We start from the raw sequence: 18,392 nt of genomic DNA, 5'->3' as shown, positions 1-18,392 counted from the left end.
AGTTGTGCCACAACTAGCCTACCTCCATGGGAAACTAGCGACAGTGCTGAGGATGGTGGTGAGGAATGGGACATTCTTCAGAATAAACTAAATTTCAGTAAACCGTTTGACAGTTTTGTGCAAGTAGATGACTGTCTTCTAACATCACCTACGCCAGATGACTTTGAGGTGATGGACTGTGACACCATTGATTGTGGTGAAGTTAACACGGAAACAATAGATTCTGAAGAGCCACCCACACTTACACTGCCCAAAAAAACTGAAGCTTTGCAAGCTCTGAACATACTGGAAACAGTAATACAGTGCAGCGATACTGACACCGAAACAATCAAAGCCTTTGATCAACTGTGTGGCTTTGTCCAAAGTGTGTTCAAAAACAATGAGAAGCAAACCAAAATCAGTTCATTTTTTTCACCTAACTCTGCTCAGTGATCCTCTAGATGTGTGTAATAAATTGAAGCAACATGCCATACATAACTGTAAATAATTTTGTGTTATTTGTGACTTTTTTGACTTTTTATTTTATTTAGGTGAAACATGTTTTTACTTAAGAGAATGCTCTTATGCAGGTATGTACTACATAACATATTTCTTGTTTTATATAATCGTATTGTCTTACAACTATGTACTATCTACATATCTTGAAATGTTTTTAAAATCGGTAATTAAATATTTTTTTTGGTTGTTTTGACATAATGTATGAATTATATGTTAAAGTATGGTTATTACAAACCTCGTTATTACAAAGTGGGTAAATTTCTGTCCCCTCAGGTTTGTATTAATGAGGTTTCACTGTAATTTGTTGAACTTAATAAACGAGAAAACGTGTTACGCGGGAACGTCTTAAGTGAGTTTTACTGTAATAATGCTATGTACAAACAAGTTATGTTACAAAATAAACAATAAATAATTTACTGTAAAGCAAGTATGAATCACAGATCACTTAAATAAATTGTTTTTCATTAATTTTTATGCAAAACACAAGCAGATGTGTGTGTGACACTAATTCACCTTCTTCATAGGTCTAAGAAGATGATGATAGTTCGGGAACACCTTGGTTAGGAAATCTAGCTGCTGTGCCTGACTCTGAAACACAAACATACAATGAAAGCATAGTAGCATAGAGCACAAAACTATATGCATTTACTGTTGCACTGGCTGCAGTAAAATAGGACCAGAAAATAAATCTTCAAAATTTTTTTTTACAATTTTTAGGTGCAACACAATGACAAAAGAGGTGTATGTATACAGTAGAACTTGTTTAATATGCTCCTGAATTTTTTGTAAAATACATATGTATGTATGTTGTAACCTGTTGAAAAGTTTCTTACAATTAATTGCTACAAGGTTCACTTATCTATAAGTGTAATTTTTCAATTTAAATGCACTTTTTTCTCTCAGCAAATTACTATCAATCTTTCAAAATGGTAAAAATATTTAATTACACAATGTGTAAATCATAAACATCAACTGTTTCAAATACAACTGTCTAAGTTTAACAGTACAATGGCTCTGCTTTGATGATAATAATAATGATATTACGGAAAGAGGCATTACTGTCAGTAATTTATTTCTAGAATTTTGTCAAATAAACCTATAAAAAAAATTTCAACCCCATACTATGCAAATGTCAAGACGACAGGAGGAAAATAGTTCGGAAAGCTGGCAAAAACCAGAATAAAATGAAACAGTACATTATCTTTACTTAGCAAGCAATAACAAATAAAGTTTCATCCCTGTCAAAATAATATTGCAAAAAAAGGTGCAATGTGGTCCAATGAACATTAATGCTTTCAATTAAAGATGTAATTTTAAACTAACAATTTCATGAAATGACTAATGCCGGCACAGAATGTCATTTCATGTGCGATAACAGGAAAATTCATTCTATCTTATGCCTGTGCTGTGAGGAGAACATGTTGTAGCAAGGAGTGTAGGAAAGAACATGCTCTAGTTTACATTGCTACTCATTTCTTACGACAACTGCAGAATTTCCTCTAGATGTCATGTACTGTAAGATCAAGAAAGTATGGTTGTTAGCAGGCTTGCGTAGCACAGGCGCACTAAAAAGAACATTCCATGTAGGCTGACTGGCTCACTCTCAAGTACCAAATAAAACACCTAGGTATTAGTATAAGTAAAGGCAAGATTTTATGGTTTTATTTTTAGTCTGATTTCGTTTTTAAAACAAATTTCGGTGTTATTGATTTATTCTTAAAAATTCTTGTTTGTATCACTTATCTCATCAAAAAAAGTGTAATGTTTACATGCTGCATTTTTACGATAAAAAATTTGTAGTCATTTTGTTTAAGAAAGATACATTAAAATCAATAAAAAATATATAAGCAAACATTTGTAATTTAAAAGTGATTCAATAAGCAGTGCACAATCAAATAAATTGAATTAATTTTTCTGACAAATACACTTAGGGACAAACTTTGTACTAGTGGTGCACCTATATGACTTTACCGATTACCGATTCAATTACCGATTATGAGAGCAATAATCGGCAGATACCGATTCAGTTACCGATTATAGTGAACAAATTTTTTTTAAGTGTAAAAATGCACACAAAAATTTTTCCCATGCAAATTTAATAACAAGATTAGGTAAAATTGAGAATACAGTTATAATAACAGTATGAACATATATAAAATACACTATTAAGTCATTGTAAAGTGTAAATTAAATTTACTTCCATCTATATTTGTTATTGTAAAAACTTAAACTACAGGCTAATAATACTAAATTGTAATTTACAATGGGTAAGTTTTTGTTGCGGAAAACTAGCATTATTATCGACTATCACATAAGGTTGCATCGAGAAATTACCGTTTAACAATGTAAACATGTTGCTTTATTTTGTTCACTTGAGGTTATAGAAAAATGTTCACACATCACTTTTTTTCTCCCTACTCGCCATCTCACTATATTTATATAAAAATGACTCAAAACCAATTCTAGCACATGTGATTTTATTTATGTTGACTGATTATTAGGGATGGGGCGACCGAATCCAATATCCGCCGAATCCGCCGAATCCTAGGGATTCGAAGATTCGGCGGGTCTGATATAGGATTCGTCAAAGGATTCGGTTTTTTACTATTTACGGGAAAAAAAATACAGTAAAACTCACTTACGAGGTCCCGCATGGTAGGTTTTTCCGTATAAAGCGTTTAAATTGCCCGAGGTCGCATCATTTACGCCATTAAATGTGTGATATAAAGTCCGTTAAAATTTTTTCTGAAACTTTCTGTCTCAAATTATGGCGCACGTAAAACGTAAATATGAAGAAAAGACAAATGAACAACAATATACGAAGAAATATGGATGATGTACCATAACTACAGTACAAAGCCAATAGATATTTTAAGATAATTACCATAATAAGAACTAAAGATTCTTTGTAGAATACCATAATTACTACAGAAGCATGATGGCTACCATATTTGCACTATATTTACCGTAACAACCGAGATGTATATTTACCGTGATAGTAATGTATTATTTATTTATGACATATTAAATTAAAGAACATTGTTGGAAAAAAAAAAGGATGTTAAACTTTGATATGTATGGTTGGCACATTTTGCTAAGAAATAATGTGATGTGAAAGAATGCAGTACTACTACGAAAAGTGAAAATGGTACTCGTGGATTTTTAGGTTATGTCAGTCTCTTTCGTTTTTCAGTAATATCGGCCGAAAATTAACAAGCGTACTGTATCGGAAGTCGGCAGAAATGCCGATTCAACTAAATATTGGCAAAATCGGCTTCTTCAATACAGCTGTACATTTAATGACATGAGTAAACATATTTCAGATTTCAGGATATTGAAAAAGACTTTAATTTCCATGTAGGTTTATGTGTGTGTGTTTTTTTGCAAGTGTAAATTGAATGAAGTAAAATGCTTTTATTTTTATTACTTTCAATTGATTAAACTTTAATGACCAGTTACAGATATTTATGACACTAATTTTGGGGTTAAGCAATTTTACTAAAGCATTCCAGCCAAGCAGGTTGCCAGCGAGAGACGCTTCTCTTCTGCTGGAAACACTATCGCCAATCTTAGAGCTAATTTAACTCCTGAACGTGCAGAACAAATTATTGTTCTGCATGATAGATTAAAGAACAGAATTTAATACTCTGTGACAATCTCTCTCAGAATTATTGTGCTGAAAAGTGGAAATGTTGAAACAATGTGAATGTACTTTTCAAACAACATGATTTTTGGTGCTAAGTTTGTTGAAGCTCAGTAAGGACTCCAGAAAAATTGACAAGGATGAAATTTTCCCAAAGATATGTTACATTTACACAAACATATACTTGGTTATGTTAGTTGGATGATATCAGTTACTAATGAACCAATGGAAACAGGTAAGATTCAATGGAAAAAAAATGTTATTTTTTTCTAGCAGTGCAAAATGTAAACACACACTGTCAATACTTACCCAAAATTAATAAGCCCACTTCATTTTAATACTTTATTCAAACATTATACTAAGTTTAAGATAAAAATAATTTCCCAAAAGTGTAACTGTACCACAAAAGCTCGAGCTCGGCTCGAAGTAAAATTCTTAGGCTCGCAGACCTCTAGCTTATTTATAGAAAAAATCCTAACCGCTAATCTGTACTAAAACTGAAATTTCTCAAGAAAATTTTTTTGTCTTTATATACACTTAGGCTATACCAGAAATGTACCAAACTACATGTGATAAAGTCAAGGGACTTTTAGTGCAAGCAGAATACATCTCACTTACATTAGATATGTGGACATCATCTGTTAAAAGATTCGGATTCGGGTTCGAGATTCGGCAATTCCAGTCGAGGATTTGAGTTAGGATTCGGATTCGAGGAAATCAGGATTCGCCCCATCCCTACTGATTATATAAAATTATAAATACTTTTTCAATTTTCACGTCACAAACAAATAACACAACAACGAACGGATAATGTTACCAAAGACTCCCATAACGAGTTTGTAAAACGCAGTGATAAACTCTAGAAGGTATCGGGACCACGATTTTGAACCGCTACTACGACTTGAAAAGATCGATTGTCATAGAATCCACTGCAACTACTTGTGGTATTTTGATTGCGTGCCATCTATTTTACGTCTCTGGCTATAGGTAATGTACAAGGCCACTAAACAAATAATAGAACAAAAGACGAAACGTAAATAAACGTGTAGGAAAAATGTATTTTTTATTTTCGAGGCAATGAGATTTATTAAACTTAACGAAATATCTGTAATCATGTTATGACGGAGTTAGATGAATTTTGTAATATATACAAATATTACCGTATTTCGTCCTAAAATGTGTAACAAAATATTACACGGTAAAAACCTACTTAATTACGCCGGGACGAAGATAATCGGCAAAGTAATCGTTAAGATAATCGCCGATTACGATTAATCGGAAAGAACCCATAATCGCCGATTACGATTCATCGGTATACGCATCGGTGCACCACTACTTTGTACAGAAATAATGGCAATACTTGAGTTTCAAACATTAGTAGGTTACTTTTTTTAATATTTGAAATAAGTTTTGTTTAAATGCTGCTTGGTTTTCACATATATATTGCAATTAGTTATACGTAACATCTTGACCCTAATTATAAGTGATAAATAAACATATAACCTTTCAGAACTTGTTTTAGGTGTATAACAGTTAAGACGGTTTTGTCGAAAATGAAGAATTTAAAAATAAAACAATTTTTTCAATAAAATAATATGTTTGGAAGCACTGTACAGTCCTAGTTTTCATTGGTCGGTTCAGTTCTGGTTCAGTTTTAAATCAAGAACCTCGGTTCTTCAGTTCTTATAAAGAAAAAAAAAAGTTATTACAAACAATTCAAAAACACAGAGAAGAGTAGTACTATATTTTCATTAGCCTAAAACTTAAATGTTTAAAGTATTTTTAAGCTAACCTCAAACCTATGAATAGGTAGGGCAATTGTTGCTGGTGTCAGAATCGTGACGGAAAAGCTAAATTTCTAGTTCAATATTTTTGGCTCTTGTTTTATATTTTTTCTTTTTCTTAATATTCATACATAATTTTTTCTTTATAATCTACAGTTTTAACATACTTTACTTGTAACGTTATATGTGTCATTTGCATAATTTGTGTATATTGTAATTGGTCTTTAATGTACAAATACTACAAATGGCCATAAATCGTTAACTTTCCAACTGGCAAAAAAAGTACCACAAATATATGAAAGGAACTGAAAAAGGCCATATTGTTTCAACTGTGTTTATGCTATGACAGTGTGTTTCTGTATTACCGTGTTTTATCGCATAATGGTCGCGCGCACGTAATCGTCGCAACCATATTTTAGGCTGTCAAAATTGGGATAAAAAAAACTTCTCGTGTAAACGTCGCATGATGTTTTTGGTCCCGCTAGTAGATGCCAAGCGTTTTGTGTAGGTATCTTTTCCGTATAAAACAATGTATATTTTAAAGTAGAAATCTAATATTTTTTTGGTCATTACCACTTACTTAATAAATTAACGAAAAATACAAAGTTGTTTGACGTGTAAATTTTCTTATAAAGACGTTTTTAAACGGTATTTCCTTTATCTGATTGTCTACTACATTTGATAGCCCGCATTCTTTCGTGGCAAGTGTGTACGACGACACGTTAGTTCATGTCAGATTCAAGTGGCTTGCATTCGCGTTAGAGTTTTGGTTTTTCTATTTAAAGTTGAAGAAAGGTTTTTGTTTACGGAATTATTAATATATATAGATTGTTTGGCGTGCTATTGTATACTCCACCTTTTTTTAAATAAACGTACTTTTCATGAACTGGTTTTGTTTTTATGAATAACTTTACATAACAAAAAATTTTTTCCGCACAATTGTCGCACCCCTACTTTTCAAACTTGATTTTAGAATAAAATGTGCGACGATTATACAAGAAAACACTGTATTTGAAATAAAATGCTTTAAGCAGCCAGTCACTATGAACTTCCGGAATTATATTTAAATATACTGTGCTCTAACGAAGAAAATGGCCCAAAAATTATTGAAACTAAGATGGTGTCTTTCGGTTCCTATCCCTCCCCAAATTCATTGTAAATTATACTCTATGACATAAATTTTTTGTGTGTTATTACATAGCGAGACATTGGTCACATTGAAAGAATGTGTTTGTTTACCTTTCCCACATTATAAACTTATCACTACATGAAGTAACAGAAACGCATCAAAAATACTGATAACCGAAACCAAAGATTTGAAAAGGTTATTTCGAGCCTGGTATTTAAAATGACCCACAACCGGAACCAAAAAATCTGTGAACTGCACAGGTCTAATTTTTTGAAATTTAGAGATATTTAAAACTATGGGGCCCATGCAGTAAGGTTAAGTCAAATAAAGCAAAAACTTAGCAGGTGAATCAAATGGTGAAATAACTCTCTTTGCTTCAACTTATGACCGTGCAAGCGGCCTTAAATTTTGATTGCTCAGACTAATTTAACTTGTATATAAACAGTTTGATAAAGCTTTATCTCAGAGTTGCCACAGTTCCACAAAAAAAAAAGTGCATGCCGCATATGTATTAAAATTCACCAAATCGGAAGTTCCTCATCTGTAAAGCCAACGTAAAAGCCGCTGCGACTCCGGAGAGCTGAGTGCAGTGGCGAGCGAGCTGCCTTATACTCACCGGCGGTCGGTCGGCCTGCTTCCTCCGGGAACACTTCTCCCCGAATATCACGGTGTTCTCTGGGATAACCTCCGCGGACTCGACCCTGCAAGTGGCCGCGATCACACAGCCGCTCGTCAGTTCCACGTCCCTGCCGACGAAGGCTGTCGGGCAGGTCACGCTCGTGCCATCTCACACCACCGACTACTGCCTGACATGCACGATGAGAGACTCTTTCCTGATCAATCCTACTCAACGCGCTCGCCAATGTGTCATGGTCGCTCATCTGACAAGCGTGTCGGGTTCAATCCCAAGCATGGACATGACCAGGAACATGTATTCTTCGCGAAAAGATTTCGAGACTAGCTGAGAGTTAAACATTGTAGCACAATCTGTATTTTGTTTTCGGGCGAGTTTCTTTAAGGTAAATGTCTACTGTCAGCAGACGAATCACAATAATTCAGTACTGATGCAAACGCATCCTGAGTGGCATGACCAAATAAGGCAATGTCTTCTCTTGCAGACACCCGCCAATTACAAGGATGAAACAGCTGGCGTGAGCATAACATTATGCAGTCTAATAAGTGTTCCAATTTTTCCGCGGAAAATGCCTGCCCCTGGACATGACTCAAAATTAATAGCATAGAGCCCACTGTAATCTTGGTCCTCCAAGCATCTTAAGCTCCTGTACAGTGTCATTCAACACAAAACCTATTCATCAGACAAAAATTAGTAATAATTTAAAATAAAATAAAACACACAGGCAATAAGATAATTCATCCAAATAAACTTTAAACCACACTATCTACTCAAAACAAAATTTTTAAAATGCTTTATAATGCTAGTATCTATAAATGTTTACTTTTTTATTTTAATTTAATGCAAGTAATAACAAATGTAAAAATTAATCTAGTTCATACCTGGTTTGAATTCTGGCTGTTAACCATGATTTTCTGATTATTAAATTTTCTTTGATTATCAGTATGATCAATAACCAAATGTTTCTTCATATTATTATTATTATTATTATTATTATTATTATTATTATTATGTTTTTAATTTGAAATTTTTCCTGATATTTAGGTGAAAAAGCTTTTAATGATAGCCGGATATATTTTAGAATTGGAAAGGTGCTGAACCTGATAAAATATTTATGTGGGAGGAAAAAAAAGTCTTTCTCACAGAAAAACCTTTAAGAAAAAATTAAAATGAAAGAATGAGAAATACTGTATAAAAAAAAAAGATGCACGGTAAATTGCACCAGAATACCCACACAAACGTCTGCAGTGAAAAATTATTCTGAATTCAATATGAAATATAGGTATATTGTTTCTAAATGTGCTCACACTGTGTATTTTGCAATGTGTTGAACATGGTACTATCTCTAAATAAACACAGACAACTTAAACTAAAACCAATAACATCTGAATTTTCAAACACAAAACAAACCAGAGCTAAAAATAAGACAGTAACCAGCCAAAGCTACTTAGCACATGTTTGGCTGGACAGGCAGGCTGTCACAAGCTACATCAGTGGGCAGCCCAGTCACCTTTGGACTCCACAACGTTGTTGTCTCCGATCTTCCTGGCCTCGATGCAACAGTCCACCTCAAACACGTTGCTGGCGCCTATGGTCAAGGTCGGGGGATCCGCGGGTGTCGCACTGTCTGGCGGCAGCCTGCGCACACGACACGGCGGTGCAATGGACCATGCTCTACATCAGTGGTTCCCAAACTTTTTCAGCTGGCGACCCACCTTTCCTTATAGGAATACCTCCACGGTCTATCGGTCCATGGTGGAGTAAAAAACCTTATTTGTATCGTATCTCTTCCTTATGTACATATAATTTACCATCAAATATTGCAAATATATATATATACACTAGCGGACCCAACCGACGTTGTTCTGTTCAAACGTTTTAAATTCGAAAATTTACAGGAAATTTCCCTGAATCTAATCGCAGCGTCATCTGCCGGGTCGAACTGAAATTACTATAATTACTATAAGATACTATAAATGTTATAATGTTATAATTTATTTTACAAACTTATATTTTTATTTTCAAAGAGACATCAATACGTCATAAGTTGCATACAATAAAATGAGAACTAACAATTTAAAATTGTAGGTTAAGTTGATTGTTATTGAATGCACGTCTATACATAATTAAAAGTAATGAAAAATCATGTTAAAAACTCACTTTGATACTGCACATTACATATTTTGCACAATTTTAATATGTAGAATAAAATGAGAACTGACAATTTAAATTTGGAGGTTAAGTTGATTGGTATTGAATTCACGTGTATACATAATTAAAATCATGAAAAATCATGTAAAATACTCACTCACTTCAATACTGCACCTCACAATTTTTAATTACACTTTAAAATGTTATTTCAATAAATAATAATATAATAATCTCAATAACCAATTCTATTTTAATTTTAATGTAATAACAATTCATAAAATCCATCCAAAGATTAACAACAACACATAAATAAATACACAACACACACATATATATACTATAAACCTAAACCATTCAAAGATCAACAACAATTTATAAATAAATAATTAATTAAATAAACATTTTCCAGTGGACCAAATTGTGAATCTAAACCATCCTCGAATCCCCGAGAACTCACACAAAAAATTTCATCAAAATCGGTCCAGCCGTCTAGAAGGAGTTCAGTGACATACACACGCACACAAGAAATATATATATAAAGATATATATGTAAATGCTTTTTTTAAGATACCGATTGATTATTGATAAACAAATTGTGTTCTGATTTGAAAATGGTAGACAACATATAAGAACTTTGTAGCAAAACAGTTATTTATTTAACAATATATATGTGTTTGCACACAATTCGATTTGTTTCGATTTTTATTATCTTTTCTGATGGTTTATTTGATGGTTTCTGATAGTTTTAGGATCGAGTCGCGACCCACTAGTGGGTCGCGACCCACCGTTTGGGAACCGCTGCTCTACATCAACAGTCTTATCCTTCAAGTCGCTCAGAGCACATGCAATCATGTGAGTTTGATCCCGAAACCTCATTGAGCACCGAGTCGTAACCAAGTGGTTTGGAGACCATCTTTAATACCAGAGATTCCATACCCTTAAGGGCCGCCTACCCGGGGACTCACACACAAAGCGCACAACTATAAAATATTTATTATGATTGCTTAGGAATTACCTATTTAAGATGTTGCTATCCTGACCTAACCAACCATTCACATGATTTCACACTATTTTTAATGTACCTATATTAACCCAACCAACCGTTCACAATATTTTAAAGTACTATTAACATTGCTAACGTAACCTACTTTACCATTCTCACAATACCACAAATTTGTTATGGTTACACATAACATGTAAAATAACTACTCTGATTATAACAATACCTCCATTGACTAAAGTTCTCCAAAACAAACACCTAAACAGACACTGGTAAACAATTAATGGCGGCGGCAATGCACAGGTATTGTAATTTAAGTTATGAAGTGTGATATCTCATAAACTATTAGGTATTTATTAACGCTGTTTTCATGGTAAATACAGAAATTTTTCTAGTGTCGGAAAATGGTATTTTTGAAATTTAATTTTTTTTATAGGAAAAGCCGCGACGTAAAAAATTAATTAAAACAATGCATTTAAGTATTGTAACTGGTTTTTCAGAGTATGGTTAGTTTATCAATTTCAAAATCAATGTTCATGTAGTAATACAAATTATTTTTTTTAGAATACTTTATAAAAATTATTGAATAAAGTTTATTTGATTTACTATTGGATACTGGGTTCTCAGTTTTTCCTTTAATTTTTTTTTGTACTGTAGACATACCTACATTTTTTTAAAAATGTACCACTATGTACACATGAGATGTGTGTGTCCAGCTGCCTTGCAAGAACGACACACTGCCAAGTCGGAGGAACACATAGTCATGCCGGAAGGGGACAGGCTGTCATGTCGGAGGGACTTACTGTCGTGCCGGATGGACAGAATGTTGTACAGGAGAGACACACTGTCATAGAGGATGGGCAGACTGTGTACAGGAGGAACATACTGCCATGCAGGATTTACAAACTGTTTTTGGGATGAACACAGTCATGCAGAAGAGACACAATGTCATGTGGGAAGTATAGTCTCTTGTACGGGAGGGGCAGATTGTGGAGCTAACTAAGCAAAGAACCTCATAATCGCTGTAAAGTTTTCTATCACGCTAGCATGATCGGTATTGCCTGGGGACAAAATGTGGCACCAAATTTTACAGAAGTGATTGGGGGCAGAGGTGAAAGATAACAGCACTGATCCAACAAGGCCTCAGCAAATTTAAACAAAAATAAAACAATTTTTTTTATATAAAATGGCAAAAATCTATTTTAAAAGTATAAAAAGTATCTGTCAACATTTGAAGAAAAAAAGTGTAGAGGAAATGGTTAGGCCTAGGTAAAATAATAGTAAAATAGTTCCTTATTTGAGAAAACACATATTTAAGAATATACTGTATTTCCTATTTTAATTTCTTTTTGCATACATTTTTTAATTATTACTGATCTTGCAAGATTATTGTTTTAATAGGTCTATAGCCTATCCAAACTAATAACAACTTAAAGATAAATATTTATTAATATTTTCTACCTTGGTGGCACAAAATCACTATTAATTACCTATTTAAAATTCTGGTTATCCAAAACCACATGCATATCATATTTAAAGTTTTACTGAACAAAAAGCCTACCTTATGATTCGTGCAATCACTTTGGACATACCTATTGATTATGCACACCTTCTCTTCAATGATGTTGTTTTCGCCAATCACAATTGGGCCGGCCTCAGCGATTATTCTAACACTCGGGTGAACGATGGTCATGCTTCCGACTGTGATGTCTCCCAGCAGCTCAGTCTCCTTGCTGACCAGTGCTCCAGGAAAGATCTTCACGCTGAAAAATCATCACATGAAGAAAACTCATTAAATTTTGCAACTGGAAGCCTAAAAAAAATCACCCCCACCCCCCCAGAAATTAAAACTGCAGCTACATGAAAGTGCCATGTCTTGAACTGTCATATTGAGTGACTTACGAAACACTGAAGTAAAAAAGGACAAAAAACAGTAGTTTATTTTATTAACAATCACAGCGAAACATTTGGGTGCATTATTTACAGATTTAAATTCAATGCCCAGTCGTGTGTGTAAGAGATGTAGAACTTACATTCAGAAGACAACATAAACTTGTGCTGCAAGTTCTTAGTTACCATTATGATGACCAAGCATTCTGGGATAGTTATTTTTTTTTTTACAAAAAAGGTTGTTTATTGGTTTTTATATCCTTGATCTTGTGCCGGAAATTAGGCATTTCGTCACTTTTTTAATTTATTCTATAATTTTAAAATTTTTTGGGGTTTCCATTTTTTTAAATTTATCTGGTGGTTAATGGGGGTGATTTACTTTTTGTTAGGCCGGTGTACGCCACCGATTTAAACTTGGTGCCAGTGGACCGAAGCCCCTTCCCAGGGGGCCAATCTGATATTTTGCTGTCTAATGTGGACATGGTCAGCCCGGTTGAAATTTCTCTCGCCTGCAGTCACGTCCCGAGTTTGTAATTTTAATTCCCTGCATGACCAAAACTGCTTTGAGCAGCTCCTGGGCTGCAAGCTGCTACCTTGTAGAGGCCTGCTGAGAAAAGCATGTCTCGTCACGAAGCAGTCTCCAGTGGAGCTGCGTTCCCACCTTAGTGGCCATTTCTGCCTCCCCTTCCTCTCTCTCCTCCTCACTTTAGTTCTGAGAAATTAAGCTAAGAGCAGTGACCGGACGGGACGATGACCTGATGCAAAAACCTTCTCCCGGGTCCGACAGACACATCCCTGACATCTAGCGGCAAAAAAAGTAACCGCGGGCCTGGTCGCCAGCGTGCAGAGCTTACCCTCATGACACCTGGTGGCAAGTCTGCTCACCACCTCAAGTAGTTCCCCCTTACGCCGCTAGAAGGCAGCGTCGCGGTGCCATAAGGCACTATGCTTTCCTCTCGCGGCCCGGAGAAGTCGATTGTTCTTTGTTTTCGTTTCGGTCCGGTAGAGAGCGCGCATGTCGTGTTGTTGCCACGACCGCCTCGGACTCCTTCGGAAATTTTCGGCTTAGAACCGAACCTACCCCCTCCTTTGACCCGGGGCCTTACCGCCCGATTTAATTAGGGGTTTTGGCCGATTGCGGGGCACTCAGCCCTCTGACCTCGGCTACTGACCTCGTCTCACCTACGTCCTCTGCGCTAAGAGGCTTTTTGCGGGAACGGTGATTTTCGCGTGCACGAGAATGTAGTCAGTTTGCTTAAGGGATGTGATCCCGTTTGTACAGTAGCCAGGCAGAGGTAGTTTTTAGAAAAGTCATGCGTAGTTAAATTTTTATTTCTTCTTATTTAATTCTAAAAATTCCGGTTTCATCCGCGCATCCTGATTTCTCGGTCCGCGGCATCCTGATGTCGGCGCGAGACACCTAGTGAGCTCCGAACTCTACACCCTGGTTGGTGAGTAATTTTTTTTTTTTTTCCCCCCCATTCCCGTTTGTTGGCCTTTTGCGCCGACGGTATAGGACTGTCTGGAAGCAAGTCTAATTCGTTTTGGATTTGATTTGGGTTTCAGACAGGGTCGAAGTGCTGGAGAGAGAAATCGCTCCCAGCTCGTGGTCCTGCACCTCCACTGCGGGTCACGTTAGAAGAGAGGTTTCCGCGACCCGACGTTATTTTTTGAAGACCCGGGTGGTAATGTGAAATCAACATCCCCCCCCCCCCCCCCACTTTCTAGCTACGAACTACATAAATCGAATGAATAGCCTACCAGCGAACAGTGCTTTCCTCAAGAACATGTAGAATCAATAAAACTAATCAGCGATGTAATTGTTGGGACATTCAAATTTGGTGCAATTTTTAAATTTTAATTATGTAATAATTTTTGCTAAGGTGTAACATGTACTGTTTTAATTACTCCTGGGGCGCCCCCTTTAACTTTGTTATTTACTAAGATTTTTATTGTCAGGTTTGAATAATACGAACACAAAATTCCTTAATAATAAACCAGGGAACCTATAGACCAAGCTACTTGTGTAGTGTTAATTTATTTATGATATACCTTCTTCCCTTAAAAGATCCATACTCCTCCCAAGTTGCTTGTGTCAGGGAGATCCAAATTATCTTGTTCTCCACCTCGTGCCACCTCTGGTCAATTACTTAATTTTCTTATTTTTCTTACCCAGCAGTTTCCACGGCTCTTTTTTTTAATTAATTTAAAATAATTCAACTTTGAGGCACGAGGGGCGTTACAATCTGTCACAAGTTCACCAAGATTTTTCATGTGACTAAAGTGCTAAGGAGTACTTAGTGTATTGAGTAAAAATACAATACCTAAAATTTATTTTGAGTAATAGCAAAAGACAGAAGAGATAATGTTTATACCAATGTTCAGTTTCTCACAAAACTTGAAATAATAATGAGATGCTGTGATCACTGTTTCCTGGAAGATCAAGGTGCTGAGCCTTTGGGGTTGGCCTGTACAGTAAAATAGCGTGCTGCAAGGCACGTGTAATGGAGACGTGTCGCTTGCCATGCGCAGCTTGGCTGACTTCTGTGAGCTGCACCACCCATTATAACTTCACGAACTTGCATGCAAGTTATTGTTATCAAAAGGTCGATTAGCGGTACCAAGGATGATCTGCTCTTATTGCCTCTTTTCTTTTAAGTTGACTTAGGAGATTTGAGAAGTTATGGAAAAAATATATATATTGACGTCAGCCAGGGCTTCGCCCCATGAGCCTGATCATCCTCTGTTCCCTTTCCCCCCACCTTTCCTACCCGGCATTTGTATCGTGACGTACGTAGCCGTGTGAGATTTAAACTGCGCGCCACAAACTACAGCAAGAGGGCGCTTAGCTGCAGTGCGCCGCACCCCTAATTGGAATTAATATTATTGTAACCTTTTTCTTTTCGCCCCAAAATAGTGTCATGACGATTCTGTATGTGAGTGTTTTTTTGTTTCATTATTATATTATGTTTTTGTAATAAAATACGTGCAAGCACGGACAAGGACGCTCCCTAGCGGGCGACGACGGAACTAACATGTAACTTGATTTAAACTATTTTTTACCACATAAGTAATAATTACAGACGGTCTGGTCGTGGAAGTGTATCTGGTATTTTTATAAAGAGTTCATGTTATTTTCTATAATAACCCGGGGCACGCAATAGCTAAGATGTTAACGGTAATTGTGTTCGGCGCGAAGGGCGCCATGTTGCCTGCCGCAAGCCCTTGTCTCAGCCGAGTCTCCTTCTTCAGCCGGCCGAGAGCAGACGTCTCTGCAGACACCCCGAGGACATCACCGTTCTCTCACCGATAAGTAGTTCTGTTCAGTTAATTTATTCAAATTGTCTTCTTTCTATCCTCGGGGCCTCTCTCGGTCGGTGAGACAGTTTAATTAGTAATTCTTATACTCTCCGGAGTTTTTAACCACCCGTGTTATAAGTAACGACTTGAGGCCACCACATGCGTGGTTCGCCTCCTCAACTAAACCGATTCGTGCCTCGGGCGTTTTTAGCAGTATCAAGGAAGGATTGTATGAGGGCGTGTAACGTGAGTAAAGAAAACCAACTTAATTGAGTCACGTGTCTTTGTGTTCGGGGGGGGGGGGGCCACGTGGGTCCTTAACCCAGTCAGCGGCATGTGGGACGCCCTAAGAGCCCACTGCGGTTAATTAGAAGAGTGCCTGACGCTGAGAGCGGGCAAATTAGGAACAGGAGCTGGATTAAATACCAGGAGGGCTAATATCTCGCCGCACACGGGCCACGTAACGCCCTGAGTTAGAGTATCAAGCCGGGTCCACGTGCCCACTCACGTCGTGGCGCCCACTATTTCCACCAGTAATTTGAACCTTAACGCCAGTACGCCCTCAATATATTTGGCCTATTTATTGTTTAAAATTTCTTTATCTTAAATATTTGTTCCCATAGGTACCTACTGTTAAATGAAAGGATATGTTCATCTTGCAATTTGCGAAAAACATTTTTCAAAATAACATTTTGTTGAAAACATTTTTTTGAGAAAATAAAAATGTGTGCATGTGTGTACATATACATATATACACACACACGCACACACACACATATTAGCTATATCCGAATTCATAGCAAATACATCCCTTCATCCCTTAGCAAATGCAGCCACATTGTAAAGGATGCATTTCTAATGGCTGGATAGTATTTGAATACTTTTAATGCTAGCACCATCTGCTAGCACCTTGGTCATACTAATGAGCACGTTGCCATTTTGAGTCGTAATATCTACAAATACTCACCAAAACACAAACGACAATGACCAATTTAAAAAATTGTTGTAAATGTAAGCTATTAAATTGCCTTCTGGTTATTTTTATTAAAATTTAGATGTGTCTCTTTTTGAGTTACTACTTACACTTAAAACATTAAAAAAAAAAAATTATGCCATAAAACTGAAGTAATAATATACCTATACAAACAAAGAAAAACATGATTCCAAATGTAATGGATGTAGGGGCGCATCAGTGGATGCAAGTGTCACATCCTTAGAAATCTCAATTTTAGTGTATGCATGTAGGGATGCATCAAGCATCACTCGTGAGAATTTGGAAGCAACGCAAAAATGGCCACGTCCAGTACGATGCACTTTTAGTGGATCCCTTAGCTAAGGGATCCATTAGGCTAGTATACGGATGCAGATATCGTGTGTGTGTGTGTGTGGAAAACAGTTTATTAGTTATATGGATGAACCATGCCACTCATTACCTAAATTATTGTGGATGAGACAGCGATCGGCAGTCACAACGGCTCATCAAAGCAGAGGCATTTTTTTTAATGTCTTGTAATTAGTATACTTCCCGGAGTAAAGAAGCACTCAAAACTTTCCACACCCGCCCTCGCAAACCTATCTACTGCTTTCGCCTCCATAGTTTCCAACATCCTACCATCACTTAAATTAATGCCAAAATGATTCCTTACTAATGATTCCTTTACAAATTTGGTTAAATTTCCTTAAAAGTGTTGTGTTTTAATAATCAAATTTAAATATACAAACAAGATCTCAAATAACTGAACTAATGCAATAGTTTAGCATTTGTATCATTGCCGTCAAGGATTGAACACCCAAAATAAAACAACTTCACTACCTACTTGTTTTTGGAGATAATGCTTTCCACTGAAGAATTTGAAGTCATTTCTTTTTATCAAAAATGCCCAAACGTTACTTTCATAAATTCGTAAAATAAATATTGTAAAATAAACACCACAGATTAATTAGTAAAATTCAGTTGTATTATAACTACAAAAATCAGGGTAACCCACCAAACATGAGACCCACAACTCACAATTGCCCAGAGCTAAAATTCCCACAATTGCAAAAAACACAAAGAATCAGTAAAATTTAAAGGAGACCCAACATTGGCAAACATTTAACTCAATATTTTTAAGATGTCGTTGTTGTACAAAAACATTGAGAGCACAAGAAAAAGGGTCTTCAATATTTTGTGAGACGATCAAAAGTTTTCTGAAACTTAGAAAGTATTGTGGCCATGTCAATATTTTGTAACATGAGAGTGTCGTGTGAGGGGGCTGTCAAAATTTTACAAAATATTTTTTCAGTCTGTGTAGAGCGTTCGCCGCGTTCAAAAAGAGTGAATCTACTTATGAATCGAGTGAAAGCAGGGTGGAAGGAAGAGG

The 18,392-nt window shown here is 36.1% G+C and overlaps 1 protein-coding gene across 2 annotated transcripts; it reads right to left on the bottom strand.

The window, feature by feature from the left end:
- Positions 1-828: 828 nt before the first annotated feature.
- LOC134530947 (dynactin subunit 6) lies at positions 829-18,070 on the bottom strand. 2 transcript variants are annotated; one of them, XM_063366286.1, is made up of 5 exons: positions 17,847-18,070; positions 12,432-12,602; positions 9,199-9,326; positions 7,671-7,813; positions 829-1,086 (listed from the first exon to the last, which is right to left on the bottom strand). In XM_063366286.1, exons 1-5 carry the CDS (start codon positions 17,888-17,890, stop codon positions 1,003-1,005), a joined length of 570 nt encoding a protein of 189 aa, XP_063222356.1. In that variant the 5' UTR covers positions 17,891-18,070; the 3' UTR covers positions 829-1,002. The 2 variants fall into 2 exon arrangements, with proteins under 2 accessions (XP_063222356.1, XP_063222355.1); XM_063366285.1 differs by lacking the exon at positions 829-1,086 and having other exon boundaries at positions 6,024-7,813; positions 17,847-18,010.
- Positions 18,071-18,392: the final 322 nt, after the last annotated feature.

Source organism: Bacillus rossius, chromosome 3, assembly GCF_032445375.1.
Source record: "Bacillus rossius redtenbacheri isolate Brsri chromosome 3, Brsri_v3, whole genome shotgun sequence".
In the NCBI taxonomy this organism is placed as follows: domain Eukaryota; kingdom Metazoa; phylum Arthropoda; class Insecta; order Phasmatodea; family Bacillidae; genus Bacillus; species Bacillus rossius.
Note: the sequence above shows the minus strand (reverse complement) of the source record. Positions and strands in the feature narration are given on the sequence as shown.

Coding starts and splice junctions, on each gene's coding strand:
- LOC134530947 (XM_063366285.1), bottom strand. CDS start 17,890: ATGACTTCAAATTCTTCAGTGGAAAGCATTATCTCCAAAAACAA. Junction 9,327..12,431: donor AAGGTGTGCATAATCAATAG/GTATGTCCAAAG, acceptor TCGTGTGCGCAG/GCTGCCGCCAGACAGTGCGA. Junction 7,814..9,198: donor CAACGTTGTGGAGTCCAAAG/GTGACTGGGCTG, acceptor CCTGCCCGACAG/CCTTCGTCGGCAGGGACGTG.